Below are 21,063 nucleotides of genomic sequence, written 5' to 3'. Positions count from 1 at the left end.
TGTTCCTTCCCCCAAAATTTCACCCCCCCACCCAGCCACGCACCACCCACCCCCACTCCAGTATCTGTGTCGCTGCTTCTCTCTGCCATCCCCCTGCCCTGCTCAGCTCCCTCCTGAGGGGGAAGAAGTCTCCCACTTTGGTAGGCTCTGCCCTCCAGCTCCCTGTCCTTTTCCACTGCCTCTCTTCACGTGACTCGAGAACCTAGGGCTTCTCTCCACCCACTTATCTTCATGGGTCCCAAAAATTTCTCTGTGTATCCCATCCCTTCACCTCCATGGGGGCTATTTCTATTTCTAGGGGCTTCTCCCTGGTCTCCATGGGCTGGCCCCTCCTGCCTCAGTGGGCCTCTGTGAACACCTCCTTGTTTTTGTGGGCTCCCTGGTGTCTGTGGGTCTCCCTCCCCCCATTTCAGTGACCTTCTCCCACTCTCCTTGGTCCTCCCCCCATCTGTGTGATGTGCATCCCATTTTTGTGGACCTTTCCTGTCCATGGCCTTCTTCTGTCACCATGGACCACTCCCAGGCCAGAGGAGAAGGGCTTTCTGTTCCCATGGGTCTCTCTCCATCTTTGTGGGGGCTCTGGGTCCCCAGCTGCCCTGTCTCCAAGGTCCTTTGCTCCTCGCTGTGGTCTGCTCCTGTGTCTCCATGGGACTTTCTTTCTTTTCCCTGGGCTTTTCCCTGTCTTTGTCCTTGGGGGCTTTGTGGATCTTGGCCCACCCCTGTGGGTCTTGATGGCTGTCTTACTGTTCCTCTGCATATTTCTTCATCTCTGTAGCCCTCTCCCACCAGCAGCATGGCCTTCTCAGGTCTTCCTGCCTCTCATCTCCTCGGCTCCTGTGCCCAAGGGCTGCCTGGGCAGGGCGGTGGCATCGTGTGGTGGAGGGGGTGGCCCGGGGGTGGGCCCTCCATCCAATGCAGCGCCTTCCCCTCATCAGCATTCTTCTCGCGGGCCCCCAGCCCCGACCAATACAGGCTCCCCCTCCTCCGAATCCCCTCCCTCCTCTCTCTGCCTGCCTCCCTTCCTCTTGCCTGCCTTCCTCCCAGCCTCCCTCCCTCCCTCATCTCTTCCCCCCCCCCCCCCCCCCCCCCCCCCCCCCCGGCTCCCGGACCCAGCGCGGGCGGCGGGCAGGCAGGCAGGCGGCGGCCTCGGAGGGGAGAAGGAGAGGTGGTGGCAGCGGGCAGCGGTGGCAGCCGGCAGCAGAGAGGCAGGCCCAGCTGGGGACCAGGAGCCAGTGGCTGCTCCTCGCAGGGGACCAGGAGTCGGTGGCCAGGCCCTCCCACCAAGGCCCTACTCCGGGCACCCCCGGGACACCCCACCCTCCTCCGCCCTCCTCTTCCACCTGCTCCTTTCCATTCTCCTCTCCTTGGTCCTCTCCCACCTCCCCATCTCTCCACCTTGCCTGCCCCCTTCTCAGCTCTCCGGGTCTCCCAGCACCCCATCCTCCCCAGCCCCTCCACTCTTCGGCCTCTCCCTGCCCCCAGCATGTTTTTTCCACGGGGGCTGAGGGCTTGAGGACTCCAGGCCCTTGCCTCATCCAGGGCAGCGCCAAGGCTGGGGGGAGGGGGGAAGGGGTGGCCCCCTCCCCCCCATTAAACCCTCCCCTCCCCCACCTCTCCTGATGGCCAGCTTCCTCGTCTCCACCCAGTCCTCACCCCCCGTGGCCCCCCCAGGCCGGCCTGGCTAGGGGAGGGGGCAGGGGCCCTTTCCTGGGCCGGCTTCCCCCTCCCCCGGCTTTGCCTGTGCCCCCTCCCTCCCGTTTTCACCTTTCTCTCTTCCTTTCCTCCCTCCTTCCCCTCCATTTGCTCCTTCCCCCTCTCCTCTCTCCCCTTCTCTCCTCCATTTTCTCCTTTCCCCTTCTTCCCCTCCCCAGCCCGCCCTCTCCCCTTACACCTGTCCTTCCTCCCTGCTCCTGGGGAGCCCTTGTTTTGGATTAGTTGGGGGCCCCCCCGCCAGAGGTGGGGGAGGGGGCCCTGTGGACTGCCCTCTCCCCCCGCCCCAGCCACACCACCACCCAGCGCCAGAGCGTCTCCCTGCTGTCGCTCCGGGCCTCGAGGGAGCCCAGCCCTCCGTCCCACCAGGATCCGTGAGTGTCTGCAGGGCAGGGGTTGGGCTGGGGCTCGGCCTGGGTCCTGGAAGTCTGGGCTCACTGCCTCCTGGTGGGGCCACCACATTCCCCTGTTCCTTCCCCCAGCGGGGGCCTGCCCTGCGCCCTCCATCTCCCCAACCTCCACTCACCTCGTCCTCTTCTCACCCCTTCTTCTGGGTACACAGCTCACCCTCACCCCCCAGACCCCAGCTCCTGGGTCCTGAGGGGCTGACTGGCTCTTACTTGCGGTCTCACTCCTTCTCCGGACTCCAGGCACGTCTCCACCCCTGCTTTCTCCAGCCTGGGTCAACGGTGACCAGCTCTGCTTGCTCTCACTGTCTCTCTCTCCTTTCCTCTGAGCCTCATCCTTTCTGCCTGCCCCGGGCGCACCCCCATCCCATCCAGTCTCCAGCTCCGGGAACCGGCTTTCTGCTTTTGAATCTCCATTTCATGGGGCTCTTGGGCCTCTGGCTCTGAGTCTGTCCAACTTCTGTCTTCTCTGCCATTAGCCTAACCCTTTCTTGGTCTCTCTCCATCTCTCCCTCTCTCTATTCCCCTGTCTCTCCTCCCTCTCTCGGGGCTTCCCTGGCCAGGTCCAGCTCTCTCATCACTTCTCTCTGTCCACTCTGTGCTCTGCTCGCTTGGCCTTCTTCTCCTCCCTCTCTCACCCTGGGCTCGGAGGCCAGCTTCTTTCTCTTTTCTGCTTTCCTTCCCAGATTCACTTTGGGTCTGTCTCCATCCCCTCCATCCCTCACTCCTTAGCCGCTGCCCCACTCCATGGTCCACTTTGGCACTTTGTCTTCTCCTTGCTGGTCTCTCCAACTCCCCCCATCCTCTTCCCACTTCTGTCTCCCCTCTGCACCCACTGTGTAACTTGCCCCCCTCCTGTGGGCACTTGCCCTGTCCCTGCCTGTGCCCCTCCAGGTCACTCAGTCTTCCTCCCCGCCTCAGTTTCCCTCCATGACTCTCACTCCCCCTCTCTCCTAGTTTGTAAGTCTGTCTCTGTCTCTCTCAAGCTGTGTCTTGTCTTCCTGTTCACCCCTTTGTCTTCTATGGGTCTGCTGTGTGACTCTGACATACTTTTTCTGTCTCTCTCTTCCTGACTAGCCCTCATTCTTTTCAGTTTTGTAATTTTTCTCCTCCTCACACTTCTTATACCTGTTGTCATTTATTTTGCCCTCTCGCTCACTCTATTTGCCTTCTCTAACTTGATTTGCCTTCTTGCCTTTGCTACTGATGTCTCCCTTGCCCACTTGTCTGTCACCTCCCCTGGCAGGGCCCCTAACTCAGCCGCTTCGCTCAGTTGGCTGCTGTGTTTCACCCTGAGTCTCCAGGCCTGTGGGGCTCGCCTGCCTGATTCCCTCCCTTCCTCTCCCACACCCTCCCTCTTGTCTCTTCCCCTTTGGTGTCTTACTTCTAAGCGAAGTCTGTGTGTTTTTGTCTCTCATTTAGCCCCACTTACTTCCTTTTGGTCTGTTTTTCTTTCTGTCTGTGCCTTCCTGCTCTTCTGTATCCATCTGCTACCCCGATTCCTGGCTCGGCACTATGTATCTGTCTTTCTGCTCTCACCCATGTCGGCCACCTGTGGGTCCCTGCCCTTCTGGCTCCCGTCTCTTCCTTGGTCTTTCATCTTCTAGTCTCTGCTCCCTGATTTGCCCCCAGAAGCCCCTGGTGTCTCAGGGTGACTCCCTCACTACTGCCTCTACCCCAACCCCGCCCTCCACACCCCTCCCCTGTGAGTTCTCCTCTGCATCTCTCCTAGCTTCCCTTGCTCCTCCATCCTTGATAAGCCTTCACCTCAGATCCTAATTACAACCTTCAGTCCCCAGGCTCTCCAGCATGTCTTCTCACCCCCAAAAGCCCTGAGACAGTCAGACAGACAGACTGACGGACAGACTTGCTCAAGGTCATGTGGGAGTCTGGAGTAGAGCAGGGACTGAGGCCCAGGCCTAGGTTTTCCTGGTCACAAGGGACAGTCTGAAGTGTTGTATTTTGTCTCTGCCCTCCCCTAACAGGTTTCATTCTGCCATCTCACCAACTCAAACCCTCCTTCCAGGAGGATGGGGTGGGGTGCAGGGAGACCCCCAGGCTCACCTCCTAACACTCTGGGCCCCAGTGGCCCTTCCCTTGGAATACAGCCCTTGACCAGGAGGAGCCACACATCTGGCTGCCACAGGTGCCCAGTGGTCACCCTGTAAAAGAGGCACCTGCATGAATCTCTAACTCGCTGGAAGAAGGGAGCAATTGTGGGGAGCAAAGATGCATTGTCTCCCCCTAATCTTTAGTTCCCCAGAGCAGGGTGGGGACCGTGGTTTGGCACCTCCTTGGGCAGACAGTGCACTCCCTGCCTTACTTTTCCCTTCTGGCTCTCTGATGGCATATCGAGTGCATTTATATCTTCTCTCCATTATGTCTTCCTGTTCTATTCTGTGTCTCTCCTCTGTCTTGATATCCCTCTCTTCTGCCTGCCCTGCCCTATCTCTCTCCATCTCTGTGTTTCCCTACCTTCCTGTCTCTTCTTTCCTTCTCTCTCCTAATCCTCTCCTATCTCCCTGTAACTCTTCTTCTCTGTTTCTCTCCATTTCTAGCCCTATTTCTCTGTCTTCGTATCATCTTTCTGGTCCCTTATATTTCTGCCTGTTTTTCCCTTTCTCATTCCCCGAGTCTCTTTGTATTCCCCCACCTCAGCTTTTCTTTCTCTTTCCATCTCTCTCTTTCCCCCCTTTTCTTTCTTTACTCTTTTTCTTTTTACCTCCTCAGCTGCCTTGGATCCATCTGTCTCCACCTGTGTGTCTCCATGTGTGTCTCTGTCTCCAAGTTTCCTAACTCCCGGATACTCTACCCTACAGACCCCGGATGTCCAGGCCTCTTTCCCTGTGGGATTGTGGGAACCAGGGAAGTCAGAAAGGTGGCAAGTGAGGCCTGGGAGGGGTTGCCTAGCAACCACTGCATCCTCTCCAGCCTGCTTCTGTTGCCTAGTAACGGCTGCCTGCCCAGAGACAGGGGCGGACTGGGTGGGGGGGTGGCACTTCTTGGTTTCCTATTGGGGTAGGGATGGTCCCTGGAATTTGCTCTTACCTGAGAGCCATATCGTGCCTCCCTCCCATTTTTGGTAGCTGTGAATATTCTGTAGCAATGGCTCTCCCACTCAGTGCCTGAGTGCTGTGAGCTCCTCCCTGGTAGTGCTCCTGAGCCTAGCAATGCCCTCAGTACTGTCTTGCCAGCTTCTAACAAGGGCAGGGCCCTTTAGAGCTCCCCCACAATGTACCAGGGTCTGTGGTCCCCACCCCATCCAGCAGTCGTCCAGAGGAGCTCTGAGTCCCTCTCCCCCATCAGCAATCTTCCTATGGTCAATCCCTGCAGGTGGCAAGTGGGGGCCGCGGCAGCTGCGTCCCCATGTGGAGGGGAGGAAGATGCCGGCTGAGCTGCTGCTGCTGCTGATTGTTGCCTTCGCCAGCCCCAGCTGCCAGGTGCTCTCATCACTGCGCATGGGTGAGGCCCTGCAGCCCTGCCCCTGCCTCCTCCGAGACCCTCCCACTGGGCCCAGGGCTTCTCTTTGGGAACCCAGGCAAGCCAGTTCCTCGGCCAGGTATCTGGGTGTCAGGTCTCAGCTTTCCTCTGCAGCAAGGAGCAGCAGCCCATAGCTCCCTCTTCCCTGGACCCAGGAGTCCGGACCCTCAACTCCCTCCAGCCTCAGACCCAGGAGTTTAGACCCCAGTCCCCATCCCCACCCCCACCTCAGAGCCCAGGAGTCCAGGACCCCAATCCCTCCTCCCTCAGGACCCGAGAGTCTGGCCCCCAACCCCTGTGTCCCCTCAGCTGCAATCCTGGACGACCAGACAGTGTGTGGCCGTGGCGAGCGTCTGGCCCTGGCCTTGGCTCGGGAGCAGATCAACGGGATCATTGAGGTCCCAGCAAAGGCCCGAGTGGAAGTAGACATCTTTGAGCTGCAGCGGGACAGCCAGTACGAGACCACGGACACCAGTGAGCAGGGCCACAGGGGGCGTGGGCTTAGGCTGGGCAGGCTGGTAGCCCTCAGGGTGTCCCTCGGCCCCCCTCCTTAGCTCACCTCAGCTCCATTTGCCCCTTCCTTCATGTCTGTTCCCCTTCTTCCCAGAGATGGTGCTGCTGGGTGTGGGGAGGTAGGGAGACCATCAGGCTTAGTCCCGCCCGGAAGTAGCTGAGGGCCTTATTTGAAAGATAAACTTCATAGCTGGCCGGACACTTAGCCCCAGAACTGAGTAATGAGGGGCCCATGCAGTGAGGTGGGGGCTTCATGGGTAGGGTTAGAGAAAGCATTCTGGGGAGGGGTAAACTAAAGCTCAGCTCTCAAGGATAAGCAAGATACAGAAAGAGTGGTGTTGCTCAAAGTATGGCACATAGTAGGGCTACATAAGTATTTGTTGAATACTGATGGACTGAGCGAATGTTAATAGGTGTCCGTTGAACAGATGTGCTGGGGTTGTAGACTTTGGGAGATGCTGCCTTTAAATGTGTTCTCGATAGATTTCTTTCCGCAGGCCTTATCAGAGCCTTTAGTGTATTCATAACGTATGAAATCACTGAGAAGGAGAATGAGGTATAACGTTTTCTGGACTTTTTGACTGGTGCAGCACAGAATACAAATTGGGAGAAGCCGGGATGGAGGGTGAGGAGGCAGATGGTGTTCCAGGCACGTGCCTGGAGTCTAGAGTCGGGCGGAGAGGAGGGGGGCGTGTTCAGAGCCAAGCAACAGGGTGTGTGTGGGGTTGCACCCATCCTGACCACCTGGACTCAGGACATGTCTGGGGGGATCATGAGAGATGTCTGGGCTGGAGTGTGACTGCACAGTGGGGGTACGCTCCAGGAGGCCTGCAGCCGGGCTGAAAGACGCTGCCTTCACCTGTACGCAGTGAGGAGTTGTCAGTGGATTCAGACCAGGGAGCTGGTGAGAGTGAATCTGGAGGCTAGATTTGGTTGATCAGTGAGGAGGCTGGTCCACGCCTGAGTTAAGAGCCCTGAAGTAGAGTAGGAGAAGAGGGGTCGAAGAGAAGGGGACAGATGTGAGAAAATTTGGGGACAAAAAAGAGACAGGATGTGGTGACTAGTTGGCTATTAGGAGAAAAACTGAAGGCAAGGACCATTTCCAGATATTTGGTCTGTGCAAATGGTGGGGCCGTCACTGATGTGGAAGGCACAGAGGAACAAGTTTGGAGAAAGAGGAGGCATTTATTAGGTTGCGGTTTAAAAGGTTAAAAAGAATTGCAAAAACCGCATTTATTTCTGCACCATCCTACTAGTTATGACTCTTTTAGCTGATGCGGCAGAAACCCAACTTAGGCCGCCTTAAGGAAGAAAGAACTTACTAGCTCATGTCACTTACTCAAAGGCCTAGGGATGAATTTCAGGCCTGGTTGGATCCAGGTACTCAAATGATGTTCCAGGAGTCTCTTTGTCTTCATCTCTGGGTTCTTCTTTCCTCTTAGTTGGCTTCATTTTCAGGAATGCCCTCCCCAGCTGGTGACAACATGGCCTCAACAACTCAGAACTTACATGTCACCAGTTTCACAAACCCAGTAATAACTGTAGCAGAAGCCCTGGAGAAGGCTCTCCATGGCCTGGTTTGAGCCTGTCCTGTCTCTGAACCAATCACTAGGGCCAGGATGATGTGGTCATGTGATCCTGGGTCAAGTGACAGTCAATCCTGGGAGCATGTGGTTCCCTGAGGAGAAGTGAAGGTTCTGTCAGGAGAATGGGCACTGGGCAGGCAAAGCAACAGCTGCCACCTGCCAGTCTTGAGACGTACCCGTTTAAGGGGAAAGAAAGTGGAAGAGAGAAGAGCAATCACTACAGAAGAATGGTGTTTGGGTGTAGAATGTGGAGGGGACCTTGGCCACAGGTTCAGGGTGGAGAGGGTATGACAGTGTGGTTAGAAAGGCTGAGGAACTGGACCCCAGATTTGCAGCGAGAAGGAGGCCCCTGGTGTCTCTTCGTTGTCTCTTCCTTTGTTTCTCTCTTGGTCTGACCCATCCCTCTGTTGCCATTTCTCCCTGTCTCTCTCTGTATTGTGCCCCCTCCTTTTGTCCATCGGGTGGGCAGGGTCGGGCCTGGGCTTCTGAGTCTTGGTGGTGGAGGAGTCTCAGATCCACTCCTGGGCTAGGGTGGTTCCCTGGGGGGTGGGGACGGAGAGGACGGGAGGGTCCCAGACTCTGCGGTCTCTTCCCACCCCTCGCAGTGTGTCAGATCCTGCCCAAGGGGGTCGTGTCTGTCCTGGGGCCCTCCTCCAGCCCTGCATCTGCTTCCACCGTGAGCCATATCTGTGGGGAGAAGGAGGTGAGGCGGGAGTGTGGGGCGGGGAGGGGCGGGGGCGTCACTGGGAGGCGATGGTGGGGAGAAGGGGACAGGATAGAAGCAAAGGCTCCTTCTCTGTCCAGATCCCCCACGTCAAGGTGGGTCCCGAGGAGACGCCCCGTCTTCAATACCTTCGATTCGCGTCTGTCAGCCTGTATCCCAGTAACGAGGACGTCAGCCTGGCGGTCTCCCGAATCCTCAAGTCCTTCAACTACCCCTCAGCCAGCCTCATCTGCGCCAAGGCCGAGTGTGAGGGAGGAGAACTGGATGTTTCAGTCTCCCACATAGCCATCAGCGCCCCCCAGCTGGAGTGCCTGGGGGACCCAGGCACAGCTCTCCTAGTCCCCACCATTCTTTCCCTTTCAGGAACCCAGAGCTCTGGTTCCACAGACCCCCTCCCCCCACTTCCCAAAGCCATCATTTAGTCCAGGATAGTGGGAAGCCCCTGGCAGGTGCAAGGGCCCTGCTGGGCCTCGGCATGTCCCTCACTTCTGGAGCTCCAGGGCCAGCGGAGGACACAGTAGTGTCCATGCAGAATGACACGTGCTCTGCCAAGAGCTGGGCGGAGGCTGTGGCAGCACACAGGTCTGGGAGGTCCAGAGTCTGTGTCCCTGAGAAAGGGGACCGTCTCATCTCCGCTGGACTGGAAGGGTGGGGAGGAGGGTGGGAGCATGTTCTGAGTAGAAAAGGCAGGGCAGAGGCAGTGGCCGAGGGAGTGTGGCCCCTTTGAGTGGCTCACAGATGGTCCTGGCAGCAGGAGTGAGTGTGAAGCAGGACATGCGTGGGCCATGATCACACAGGGCCCTGTGTTTTATCCCAAGGACAGGGAAGTTCCCACATGGGTGGGGCAAGAGGACATGGCCCAATGTGTAGGACAGGAAGCACTCTGGCTGCAGTGGGTGAGCGGACCAGAGAGTGGCACGAGGTGTGGCAGGGAGAGATGTTGCTGGTTAGGGCTTAGGTGGTAGCAGTGGGATGGATTTGAAGAGAGTCCTGAGGGAAGACAGAGGGCAGGCTCATGAATGCTAACCAGGTTCTTCCCGAGGAGAGGGAACAGTCAGTTTAGGGGCACAATTGGGTTGGAGATGTCTGAGACATTCAGGTGGCGCTGTTTGAGAAGCGGGTGGGTCTGTGGGTGTGCAACTGGAGAGAGGGAGGATAACCTCCAGGAGGAATTCTCTTTCAAAAAGTATTCACTGAACACCTACTATGTGCCAGACGTTCTTGGTGTTAGGGATACAGCAACGTAGGAGCCAGGCCGGATTCCCTGCCCTTGTCAAACGTACATTCTAATGGGTGGAGCTAGGCAATGACATAAATAAGGACATTGTTTAGTTAAAAGGAATAAGTCCTATAGACAAATAGATGAGGATAGCGGATTGAGAGTGCTAGAATTGGGGGGGGGGGGCAATTGGAAATGAAATGGTGGGTATGGGTGTCATTGTGGGGGTGATATTTGAGATCTGAAAGTGGTGAGGGAGGAAGCTGTGTGGGGATCTAGGAGAAGCGCATTCCAGGGAAGGAACAGCCAGCACAAAATCCATGACTGTGTGAGACAGCAAGGCCTGTGTGGCTGGAAAAGTGACAGGAGACGAGGTCAAGCGATAATGAGGGCGTGGGCTTATGGAATGGGGCCTTGAAGCCCTTGGCCTTCACTCTTGAGAGAATGAGAAACTGGGAGAGGGTTTGGAGCAGAGAAGGGACACATCTGCTTTATGGTTCTGGCTGCTGTGCAAGGAACGGACTCTGGGGACAAGTGTGGCTGTTGTAACAGGTGAGGGATAGCAGTGACGGGTCAGGGCAGCAATGGCGGCATGGTATGATTTGATGGGGTGTGATGTGTTTTGAAGGTAGAGCCTATGTGCTTTGGGCATGGGAGTGAGAAGAGGCCAGGCTGCTGTCCAGGGCTTTGGCCTGAGCAGCTGGCAGACTGGACGTAGTTCATGGGCTTGGGAGATGAGGTGCTTTGGGAGAGAAGAGTGGAGTGTGGCTTTGCACCTGTGAAGTGGGGGATGCCTGTCATACATCCCAGTGGGGGCAGGAAAGTGTAGGAGCCAGGCATCTGGAGCTCGGGGGGTCTAGCTTGGGATTTTAATTTGGGAGGATGTGGGCATTGGGTCCCGAGCCTGGTATCCCAAAAGAGCCAGCTGCACTCAGGACAGCTGCCCCCGCCCTGGTCCTGTCCCCAGTTACCCCATGGTGGGAGCGGGAGGGAGTGTCTGCCCCATGTCCGGCACTGGGGTCTCTAACTTGAGGCTGACCCTTCCCCCAGGCCTGCTGCGATTGGAAGAGCTGGTGCGAGGCTTCCTTATCTCTAAGGAGACATTGTCGGTGAGGATGCTGGACGACAGCCAGGACCCCACGCCGCTGCTCAAGGAGATCCGAGATGACAAGGTGTCCACCATCATCATCGACGCCAATGCCTCCATCTCCCACCTCATCCTCCGTAAGGTGGGTCCCCCATCTCTGATTTCCTGCAGGGTCAGGGCCAGAAACGTGGGAGGCACAGAACGTCACCCAATGCCCACGGGCCTCAGTGGTCGCAGGGGGCTATGGAAACCTGCTTCCTACATGCAGATGATAATCGTGAAGTTTGTCTCTTGGCTCAGCTGCTCCCTGGTTGCGGCCCTGGTTGGACCCTGCACAGTCACCTCCCCTCTCTGTGAATAGTTGCTGTCTCAGTGGGTTGCTGTAGGGTTACTGAGTGGATGGTGGGGAAAGTGTGTGGGACTTTGCCTGGCCCACACCATTCTCTGGTATCTTTATTGAGTGTATTTTTTCGTTTGGCTCATCCTGTGGGCAGGTAGAATCATGAAGAAGCTGGGGCTCAAGGGGAATGGACTGGCTCAAGATTACCCAGGAGGGGCCAGTGCTAGGTCCTTCCACCATGGGCCCACCACATGCTGTCCATCAGGGACCCACTGAATAATTCATTCATTACTCATTGTTTCTTTGCTCTTAATGTTTCCTCATAATTTAATCTGTAGTATTTATTTATTTTTCAGTCTTGTTAAAAATTAAAACCGTATGTCACTGCTGATCGTAGCTTATAGGAAGAAGTGTGGACAGAATCTATAGGGCTCTGGAGGCAAGATGGCTTGGAGAAAAGATTTCAGGCTCAGGAGGTGGGCAGGCCTGGCTGGGGTCCTGGTCCTCCCAAGTGAGCCAAGGGACCAGTCAGTGGTCACTTTCCTTTTGAGCCTGTCCATCCCTGTCGTGGAATGGGCTGTAACCCACGTGATGACAGCTCCTGCCACTCAGGCAATGCAAGCTGGTACCGTTTAATGTTCTAATGACCATCGCGGGACGGGGTTGGGCACTCCTGACCTGGAGAGGTCTAGCTGTGTTCTCCCTGGGAACTGTGCAAAAGGGGGCTCAAAACATGAATCTTGAGAGTCAAATTGGCTGCCTTTTGCTGCCATGTGCTTTTAAAAATGGCGGGGGTAGTTTATCTGACCTGTGACCAGGCTGAGCCCCACACATTAGCAGCCCAAACCGGGCTTTGGGGTAGCATGGGGTGAAGGCTAAGATTAAGGTTACCCTCCCCGCCTGCCCTGTTTCTGAGGTGTCCCTTTGCCTAACTGTCTCCAGAAGGCAGTCTTCTAAGTGACCTAGAGAGAGATGCAGGCATTCAAGGGCGCCATTCTCTCTTCCAACAAAACCTTCATTCTACCTGGAGCACCAGTCAGCGTGATGGGACATGCGCAGTGGGACACGAGGGATCAAGGTCTCCCCCTGCCTGCACGCGGCGTCTTCTCCCTGTCTCTCTGTATCTGGGTGTCTCTAACCGTATTTCCCATGGGGTGTCTTTACACTGGCCTGTCTCTAAATCTCTCTTCCTCTCTTGGCTTCTCCCCGTTTCTGCCTGTGGGTCTCTGCCTCTCCGGCCATCTCTTTACCTGCCTGTGTTCTCCAGGCCTCGGAGCTGGGAATGACCTCAGCGTTTTACAAGTACATCCTCACCACCATGGTGCGTACCCCCAGCTGCCCCACTGGCCCCATCCCCTCCCGTGGCGTCTGCCCCAGTGAGGCCTGGCCCCAGGCTTCACCCCCCTCTTCTCATTCCCAGGACTTCCCCATCCTGCACCTGGACGGGATCGTGGAGGACTCCTCCAACATCCTGGGCTTCTCCATGTTCAACACCTCACATCCCTTCTACCCTGAGTTTGTGCGAAGCCTCAACATGTCCTGGAGGGAGAACTGCGAAGCCAGCACCTACCCGGGCCCTGCGGTGAGCACACGCCCTCACCCCTGTATGCAGACACTTCCGGGGCCTTTTTAATCTTGGCCAGGTTGTGTTCAGAAACTCCAGTACTCCCACTCGTTTCTGAGGAGGCCACGCAGCCTCACCCTAAGATAAGTCCTCTTCTCCAGCTCGCACACCGCGCCAGCCACACGGGCCTGCAGGAGCCTCTGCTGCCTCAGAGCCTTTGCACTTGCTCTCCCTGCTGCTTCCTGGGTACTTTCCCAGAGAACGGGAGAGCCGCTCCCTCATCACCACGCCATTGCTTAAATATCCCCTCAGGTGTAAGACCTTCCTTGGCCCCCCTTTTTGAAAAACGGGAAACTACCCGTTATTTAGCCCCCTTCCTTGCTGTATTTTCCTCGATAGTACCTGTCTTTAATCACCGTTCAATATAGATACAGATATATAGATTGTAAATTCCCCAAGGGCAGTGGTTTCTGTCTGTGTGTTCACGTTGTATCCCCAGCACCTAAAACAGCCTGGCTCAGAGTAGGCGTCTGATAATGTATGTTAAATAAATGCAAACATCCAAAAGGTGCATATTTATGTGTGTTTGTTCGCAGACATCTAGTCATATACCAAAATCCCAAGACACTCCTATGTGCACAGACTCCACGCCATGCGCACGCAGGGACATCACACCTGTACAGGGACAGGCACGTTCACACCACCCCTGTGCCTACCGCCCTGGTGCAGATTCGGACCTGCACACTGACCAGCTGGAAAGCACTCTCACAGACACACGTGCACACAGGCCGCGCTGTACACAGCTCGGTGGCTGGCGTGGATCGAGCCCTCACTGTGTGCCAGGCTGATTTGGTGTCTTTACGTGCCTTATCTCGCTTGATCCCCACACTAGTGCTCAGAGGCGTAGATGGTGATTATCCCTACTTTACAGGGGAGGAAACTGAGTTTCAGAGAGAGGTGGGGTCTTGGCCCTCTCTAGGAAGTAGCAGAACTAGGCCTCCAGCTCAGAGCCACCTGCCTCCGAGGCCTGGGCTCACAACCATTGTGCTCTCCTGCCTTGTAGACACCATGCCCACCCTGTGTATAGATAAACAGGCACATAAACGTGTGCTCGGACAGGCCTGTGGCCATCTTTCCCCGCCTGCGTTAGCCACGTGGACACACAGATTCCCACACGTGCCGTCAGGCCCACGAATATGCCTTCATGCGTGTGATAGAGCAGGCCGTCCAGGCACGCTCTCTCAGAAGTGCCTTCCCCAATCAGACACACATAACCACCTGCATTCAGGAAGAGCTGCTCCCACAAGGGCCTGGACAGCATGCACACCTTTTCCTGTCACACACATTTCCACTGTCCCACACATTCCTCAAGAAAGACACCCAGAGACAGATCCTTTCTCCAGACGTGCATGGTTTTACATTCCTGGAGAGAGAGGAGTGGTCTGAGGGTTGTGGGTAGCACCGCAGGCTGTGGGGCTCCCCTGGCTAAGCTGCCTCTTCCCCATCCCACCCCACCTCTGCCCCCCACCCAGCTGTCGGCTGCCCTGATGTTCGATGCTGTCCACGTGGTGGTGAGTGCCGTGCGGGAGCTGAACCGCAGCCAGGAGATTGGCGTGAAGCCGCTGGCCTGTACATCGGCCAACATTTGGCCCCATGGGACCAGCCTCATGAACTACCTGCGCATGGTGAGCAGGGGGTGGGATGTGGAGGGGGCAGGGTAGTGTGGCTCAGGTGGGGCACTCACTGTGTCCCCCTGCGGCCCCTCTGCCCTCTCCGCCCACCTCCAACCCCACCTACCGTCTCTTGTTTTCTCTGGGCCTCTTTCTCCATCTTTCATCTGTCCCTCCTCTCCTGGCTTTCTTCTGCCCACCTGCATGGCTGTTTCCGTCTGTTTGTTCCATCACCTCACGTTTGCTGTGTGTCGTCTGGTTCATTTAACTGTGGTCTTTCCTGGTCCCTCTCCCTCTTTCTTGTCCCCTCCACCTCTGTCTCTTCCCCTCTGAGCCTCTCCCACCATTCTCTCTGGGCCCCTGCCGTCCTTCCTCTGGCTGCCTCCCGCCCTGCTAGGTAGAGTATGATGGGCTGACCGGGAGGGTCGAGTTCAACAGCAAAGGGCAGAGGACCAACTACACCCTGCGCATCCTAGAGAAGTCCCGGCAGGGCCACCGTGAGGTGAGCAGGCCCATGGCCCTGCCCAGGTTGGGGGGGGCTGGAGGTGGGAGCAGGGGTGAGGGCGGGGCAGGGCCCGGGGGGCTGAGGTCCTCAGCGGGATCTGGTAGAGTACCACTTCCCTCTCCTCCCCAGATCGGGGTGTGGTACTCTAACCGGACCCTGGCCATGAACGCCACCACCCTGGACATCAACCTGTCGCAGACACTGGCGAACAAGACTCTGGTGGTCACCACCATCCTGGTGAGTGGCCCTTGTGGGGAGGCGGTGGATGAAGTGAGGAGGAGGGATTCGTCTGCTGGCACAGCACACAGATGGGTGGGGATATGACTCATGCCCCCCCAAAGCCCGACTGGGACCACGGCCGCACCAGCCTAACGCTGGCAGAGCAGGGGAGGACACAGACCTGCCGTCAGAGCTGGTCCAGTCCAGGGCTCTGCCAGCCTGCCGTCGCGTGGCGGAGATGGGGCCGCCGGGCTCAGGAGCCAGCGCACCGTGCGCTCCACGGGGCCACACAGGCAGGGCGCCCTGCTCGTGTCGGGCCCAGGGAATGCCCCTGTAAGTCACGGTCACTGGCGTTTTGTCACACTTGCCAATCAAGTGTGTTGACACATGCCAACTTATTTAATATCTCTCTTGACGATGTGGAAACCGAGGCTCAGAGAGGTGAAGCGCCTTGCCCAGGGTCACAGGGCAAACACATGACGTAGCCAGGATGGAAGCCGCATCTCTGAGGCCCAGAGCCTGCGTCTTAGCCACCGTGCTCTGTACCTCCAGTCCTCTCTTCTTCTCATTGTCCTGCAGCTCTGGGGTGCTGCTCCTGCATTTCACCAGACCCGAGTCGGGGTCTCTGCGTTAGTGACTACTTGTGGAGCACCGTTCTGCACAGACACTGTGCTAGGCCCTTTGCAGGCGTCACTCTGAACCCTCAGCTACTCTGTGAGGTTCGTCTTGTTTTCCTCCTTCTGAAGGTGTGGAAACATCACACAGCGAGTCCTTGCTGGAGCTAAGTGTTAGGCTCAGAGGCCGTGCTCTCTGCCCTGCGCTCTGCTGCCGCCTGCCAGGCACAGTGGCTGCCAGGGGGTCAAGGAGGGGTGACGCACAGGACCTGGTGAGCAGGAGGCTGTCTGGAGCAGCTGGGCCTGGAGGCTGAGCGTGCCAGGCAGCCACGCTCCTTGTAGCAATCAAGTCCCTGGCCTGCTGGCATCTGTTATCTATGGGGGCCCCTCGGTACCTCCCGAGCGGGGCCCGCTAAGTTTTGAGAGGACTGCCACAGCTCCCACAAGATGTTAGAGGCCCCCTAAAGCAGCTCATCACAGAGCCATTCCCACAGTCCCTAGGGAACTCCTGATCTAAAAGTGGGCCTCGAGTCCCTCTGGAGAAATGCCAGTGAGCCTGCTGGGGAGGGCCAGATGGCCCGCAGGCGGGAAACCAGACACTTTGTAACAGCCTCACTGAGAGGCCCCGGGGCCAGGCCCGGCTGGCCGGGGAAGTGCATCTCTGTGCGTGTGGGAGTACGGTCAGTCCCAGGGGCTTCCTGAGCCCGGAAGAGATGGGGGTCCTTGGTGGGGAGCAGGGGCAGAGGTCAGAGAGGGGATGTCAGGAGAGCAGATCCATGTCCTGGTGACTTTGAGTGTCTTCTCACACCTGTCTCTCCTTCTCCCTGAGGCCCACAAGCCAGTGTTGTTCTCTTCCTGATGTTCCTTCTTCTCTTGATGGATTCATTCATTCATTCATCCCACAAATACCTCCTGAAACTGCTGTGTTCCAGGCCTGTCAAGTTCTGAAGGCACAGGAATGAGTCACGGGTGGTCTCATGGTTTCCTGCCTGTTGAGGAGAAGGGATCCCAGTCTGACAGCAGAGATAGGCCTGGACACAGTTCCCACACAGGTCTAGAAGGGGCCCCCACAGAAAGGAGGGACTGATTCTGCTTTGGGAGGCCTGAGGGAGGCTTCCCAGAGGTGCCATTAGACTGGGCTTTAGAAGCTGTGTCGGAGTTGGTGCCTACAGAAGGCGGGGCCGGGCATCCTAGGCAGCAGGGCCATAGGAGCAAGGGCTTCGGGAAGTGTTTGTCCGATTGGACGTGGAGGCAGTGGGCTCAGTGTGCACAGCCAGATGTGCCCATTGAGTCACCAACATGTTCTGACTTGTGTTTTTGGGCAGGGCCTGTGTCAGGCACGTGGGGATTCAGACCTGAGTCAACCTGGGTGCCTGGGGCAAGAGGCAGTCAGGACTCGTCTTATTCCTTGCCCTGTTCCCAGGGCCTAGAAGGTGCCTGACACCTAGCAAGCACGGAGGGGTGGTGAGTGGTGTGGCAGAGGTGGGGGAGGGTCTCTGAGGGACTCAGTTATGCTTACGTTGTACCTTGGTGGTGTTGAGAGGGAAGGGGCAGGGCCCGATGAGGATGTGAACAAAGCTGCTGAGCCTCGGAGGGAGGCTGCAGAAGGGAGGTGCTTCAGGCAGAGAAGGACAAGGCCTGGGCTGGGCCGCGGACAGGGCGGGGGACCTGATGTGGAGGGCAGTGCAGACAGGGCATGGTGGGCTAAGGGCTGGGCCAAGTGAGGGTACGGGAGGGGGTCCTCCATGCGGTGTCCCTGAGGTGGGGCTCACAGGTCTGGAGCAGAGGGGGCGCAAGCTAGTGCTAAGATTGAGAGACGCCCCCCAGGGAAGGTGGGGGTGTAAGAGAAGGCCCAAGGAGATGAGGCTGTGTGGGGCCTTCCCTCAACCCCATGCCCTGCCCCTCCTGGGGAGTTCTCAGGGCACTCCTTCGTCAAGCCATGACATCTCATCCTGCTCTTTGGTGACCCTGGGGTCAGACAGACCTCACTCCTGTTCCCGCTCCCTACACTTCAGGTCATTCAACTCTCTGGTTTCCGTACCTTCATCTGTAAAACGTGTGTATTAATTCCACCTTGAAGGGCTGTGGGAGGATTACATGAGGTCAGAAAGCTCCCACTGGCGGTGTCCAGTAGGGAAAGTGCGCTGAGCAAGAGTCCCTTCCCCTTCTCTCTCCTTATCTGGCATCCTTGATAAAAATGGAAATCATCATGGCCAATAACTTTGAGCACCGTGCCAAGCACCTTTGCTTGTGTTACTCACTTAATCTGCACTGCAGCCCTGAGGTGGGTAGCCCTGATTTTCAGATGAGGTTAAGTGACGTGCCCAAGTCATCCAGCTACAAGGTGGCAGAGTTGAGTTGATTTGGCACAGCCCATGTGCCTATCTTTTGTACCACTCTGTTTTGGTTTGCCTTGATTTCTGCTTCTTTACAAGACCTCAGGGCTGCACTCTAGGCCTGGCTTTGCTAACCACATGCTAGGTGATCTGGGTGGATCTCTTCTCTCTGTCCTCAGTTCCCTCCTTTAAAGTGGGGGAATTAAAATATTAATAATAGAATGAAGGGGTTGGACTAGATCAGGGTCCTTTAAATCCTAGATATGGATTTGGGTCCCCGGGTTCATGAAAGTATCCAGGCAAGCAGCTTGTGAGGAATGTTCTAGAACCCACCCTACTTTAATTTTTTTTTTGTTTTTAGTTTTAAGAGATTTTCATGAAAGTGTAACATGCATACAGAAACTTGCACAAATCCTAAGTGTATTGCTCATTGAATTTCCAAAAACTAAACATACCAGCCCTCCCACCCAAGTCCCTTCCGCTTTCTAATCCCCGAAGTAACCACCATCTCAACTTCTGTCACCACAGATTAGCTTTATCCACCTTTGAACTTCATGGAAATGGCATCGTATTCCTTGTGTTTTCTCTTTTGTCTGAATGCTTCTGCTCACGTGTTTGTGAGATTCATCCTGTGGTTGTGAGTGGTTTAGTCGCATTGTGGTATGTTTTGTTATGTGCATGTACCACAGTTTACTCATCCACCAAATGCAGGTGCACACCGAAGTTGTTTTCAGTGTTTTGCTATTATGAAGAGTCCTGTGAACATCCTACTACATGCCTCTGTTGAACACGTACAGCATTTCTGTCGAGTGGATACCCAGGGGTGGAATTGCTGCATCTTTTCAGCTTTAGTACATACTACCAAAGTGTTGACCAAAGTGGCAATATCACTTTTCACTCCCACCAGTAGTGTAGGGATGAGAATTGCAGTTGCTCCTCATTTTTCCCAGTGGTGAGTGAGTATATAAAGGAACCAATTATACTGTGGTTTTCATCTACATTTCCCTAATGATCAGGGAAGTTCACTACCTTTTTGTATTTATTGGCTGTTTGGAAATCTTCTGGGAAATTTCTGCTCAAGTCTTTTTCTATTTTTAAAAAAATGGGATATGTGACCTTTTTATTGATTTGAGAGTTATTTATATTCTGGATACAAATCCTTTGCCGGAATATGTATTGCAGATGTCTCTTCTCATTTTGTGGCTTGCCTTTTTACTCGCACTTGTATTTTTTGCCCAATGGTATCTTTTAATGAAAAGGTTGTTAATTTTACTAAAGTCTACTTTATCTGTTGTTGTTGTTTTTGTGGTTAATTCTTTCAGAATTTAATCATTCTTGGCTTACCCCCAAAGTCACAAAGATAGTCTCCTGTTTATTTTCTAAAAACTTAATAGTTTTGCCTTTTATGTTTAGATCTACAATCCACTTGACATTGATTTTTATGTATTATGTGAGGTAGGGGGTCAGAATACAATTTTTCCATATGGATGCGTAGTTGAACAGCGCCATTTATTAAAACAGTCATTCTTTCCCCCTTCACCACAGTCTTACCTTTGTCATAAATGAAGTCTACTTATATGTGTGTTTCCAACCCTCTGTTCTCTTGTCAGTTTATCCATCTTTGTTCACATACCACATTGTTGTACATACCATAGCTTTAAATTAATTGTTAAAGTCTGGTAGGTAAATTCTCCAGTTTTCATGTTCTTCTTTAGGATTGCTTTGGTTCTTCTTGACACTTTGCATTTCTATATATTTAAATATCGTACTTCGGATTTTAAAAATATTTTAGTATTAAAATTTTTTAACTGGGGGAGGGACAGAAGCAAATACAAACCTATATTAAATAGAATTCAAAGAGGGGGTAAAGAGAGAAAAATCAGATTCCTTCTCTGTCAAGTTCCTCATTTCTTTGCCCAGAGGCCATATCCTGCCAGAAGTGTCTGTGCGTATATAAGCCCGTCCCCACTCTTTCCTTCACAAAGAATGGCATATTGTACTCATTGTTCTGTAGCTTGTTTTTTTCCCTCTTAATAGAGCTAAGAGAACTTGTTATTTTAGTAGTTGCCTGGGATGTTTTGATGACATCAATAATCTTTTTAATCTGTCCTGAAATAAGTTGTTTCAGTCTTTGTTCCTCCTATAAGCAATGCTGCCATGACTCTCTGGGTCTTACATTTTGTGTACAGGTGTGCAGCCATTTGTAGGATGATCTGAGAATCTGACTTACCAGTAGTCTACTGTCTGTCTGCAGTGCTTTTGCAGAAGATTCTTTTTGAAGCCTGAAAACCTTGGATTAGAGGCTCCTTAGGAGCCTCAGTTCTGATGGTCTAGGGCTCTAGGTTGAGTCCTAGATCATTGTTTTTTCTGTATCTTGAGTTCTGTTTGCAGGCCCCAGTCCCTGTTTCAGGCTCTATAAGCTCAGACCCTGGTCGTGACCTTGACCCCAAATCCACAACCCAGGTGCCTCAATCCTGAATGTGGAGATCAGCTTGGCCTGGTGGAAGGAATGGGGCTTTGGAGAGTGTAACAGCTCTTCCCTGTCTCCCCTTCCCACTGTTCTGCTTCAGCTCTGGGGCCTTGGGCAAAACACTTGATCTCCCTGAGCTCCAGTTTCCTTCTCTGTATGTCAGGAGCGCTGTAGGACAGCCTTCCAGCTCTTAACACTGGGTACTTGTCTAGAGAATTCTTGATTTATGATTCTCCAGCTTTGCTATCTGACCTGGGTCCCTGTCTCTGTCTGGCGACTCCTATGTCACTCTTGGATTCTGTCCACTTGAGTTCAGTCTAGCACAGGTCTGAAGAGCAGAGCTGTGGAGTCAGTTTGACTTGTCAGTCTCAGCCACTTACTACTTCGCTTCTCAGGACCTCAGTGTCCTCATCGCTAAAGCAGAGGTAATAATACCGACCTCCCACGCTGACAGAATCGCTGGCACACAGCGAGCCCACAAAAATGCTAGCTGCTGCTGCTATTATTAGTAGTATCTCTCATTCCTTCCCCCAGTTCCACAGTTTTGGATTTGGAAAGGCAGCTTGGTCGGGAGAAAAACACTGACTTCTCTCTATCCCATTACCCCTCAGCTGAGGGG

At 54.8% G+C, this 21,063-nt stretch overlaps 1 protein-coding gene across 3 annotated transcripts in view; it reads left to right on the top strand.

The window, feature by feature from the left end:
- Positions 1 to 1,952: 1,952 nt before the first annotated feature.
- The window catches only part of GRIK5 (glutamate ionotropic receptor kainate type subunit 5), a 53,267-nt gene continuing 34,156 nt past the window's right edge, over positions 1,953 to 21,063 (top strand). For 2 of the 3 annotated variants that reach the window (XM_081030859.1, XM_081030858.1), the window contains exons 1-11: positions 1,953 to 2,084; positions 5,451 to 5,579; positions 5,907 to 6,071; positions 8,302 to 8,399; positions 8,501 to 8,666; positions 10,690 to 10,868; positions 12,334 to 12,387; positions 12,487 to 12,648; positions 14,163 to 14,315; positions 14,698 to 14,802; positions 14,935 to 15,042. In XM_081030859.1, the coding sequence (XP_080886985.1) occupies positions 5,501 to 5,579; positions 5,907 to 6,071; positions 8,302 to 8,399; positions 8,501 to 8,666; positions 10,690 to 10,868; positions 12,334 to 12,387; positions 12,487 to 12,648; positions 14,163 to 14,315; positions 14,698 to 14,802; positions 14,935 to 15,042 (1,269 nt within the window). In that variant the 5' untranslated portion in view covers positions 1,953 to 2,084; positions 5,451 to 5,500. The remainder of the gene's footprint in view (positions 2,085 to 5,450; positions 5,580 to 5,906; positions 6,072 to 8,301; positions 8,400 to 8,500; positions 8,667 to 10,689; positions 10,869 to 12,333; positions 12,388 to 12,486; positions 12,649 to 14,162; positions 14,316 to 14,697; positions 14,803 to 14,934; positions 15,043 to 21,063) is intronic. The other variant, XM_081030860.1, reaches the window with a different exon arrangement.

The sequence above is a fragment of the Rhinolophus hipposideros genome, assembly GCF_964194185.1.
Source record: "Rhinolophus hipposideros genome assembly, chromosome: 21".
In the NCBI taxonomy this organism is placed as follows: domain Eukaryota; kingdom Metazoa; phylum Chordata; class Mammalia; order Chiroptera; family Rhinolophidae; genus Rhinolophus; species Rhinolophus hipposideros.
Note: the sequence above shows the minus strand (reverse complement) of the source record. Positions and strands in the feature narration are given on the sequence as shown.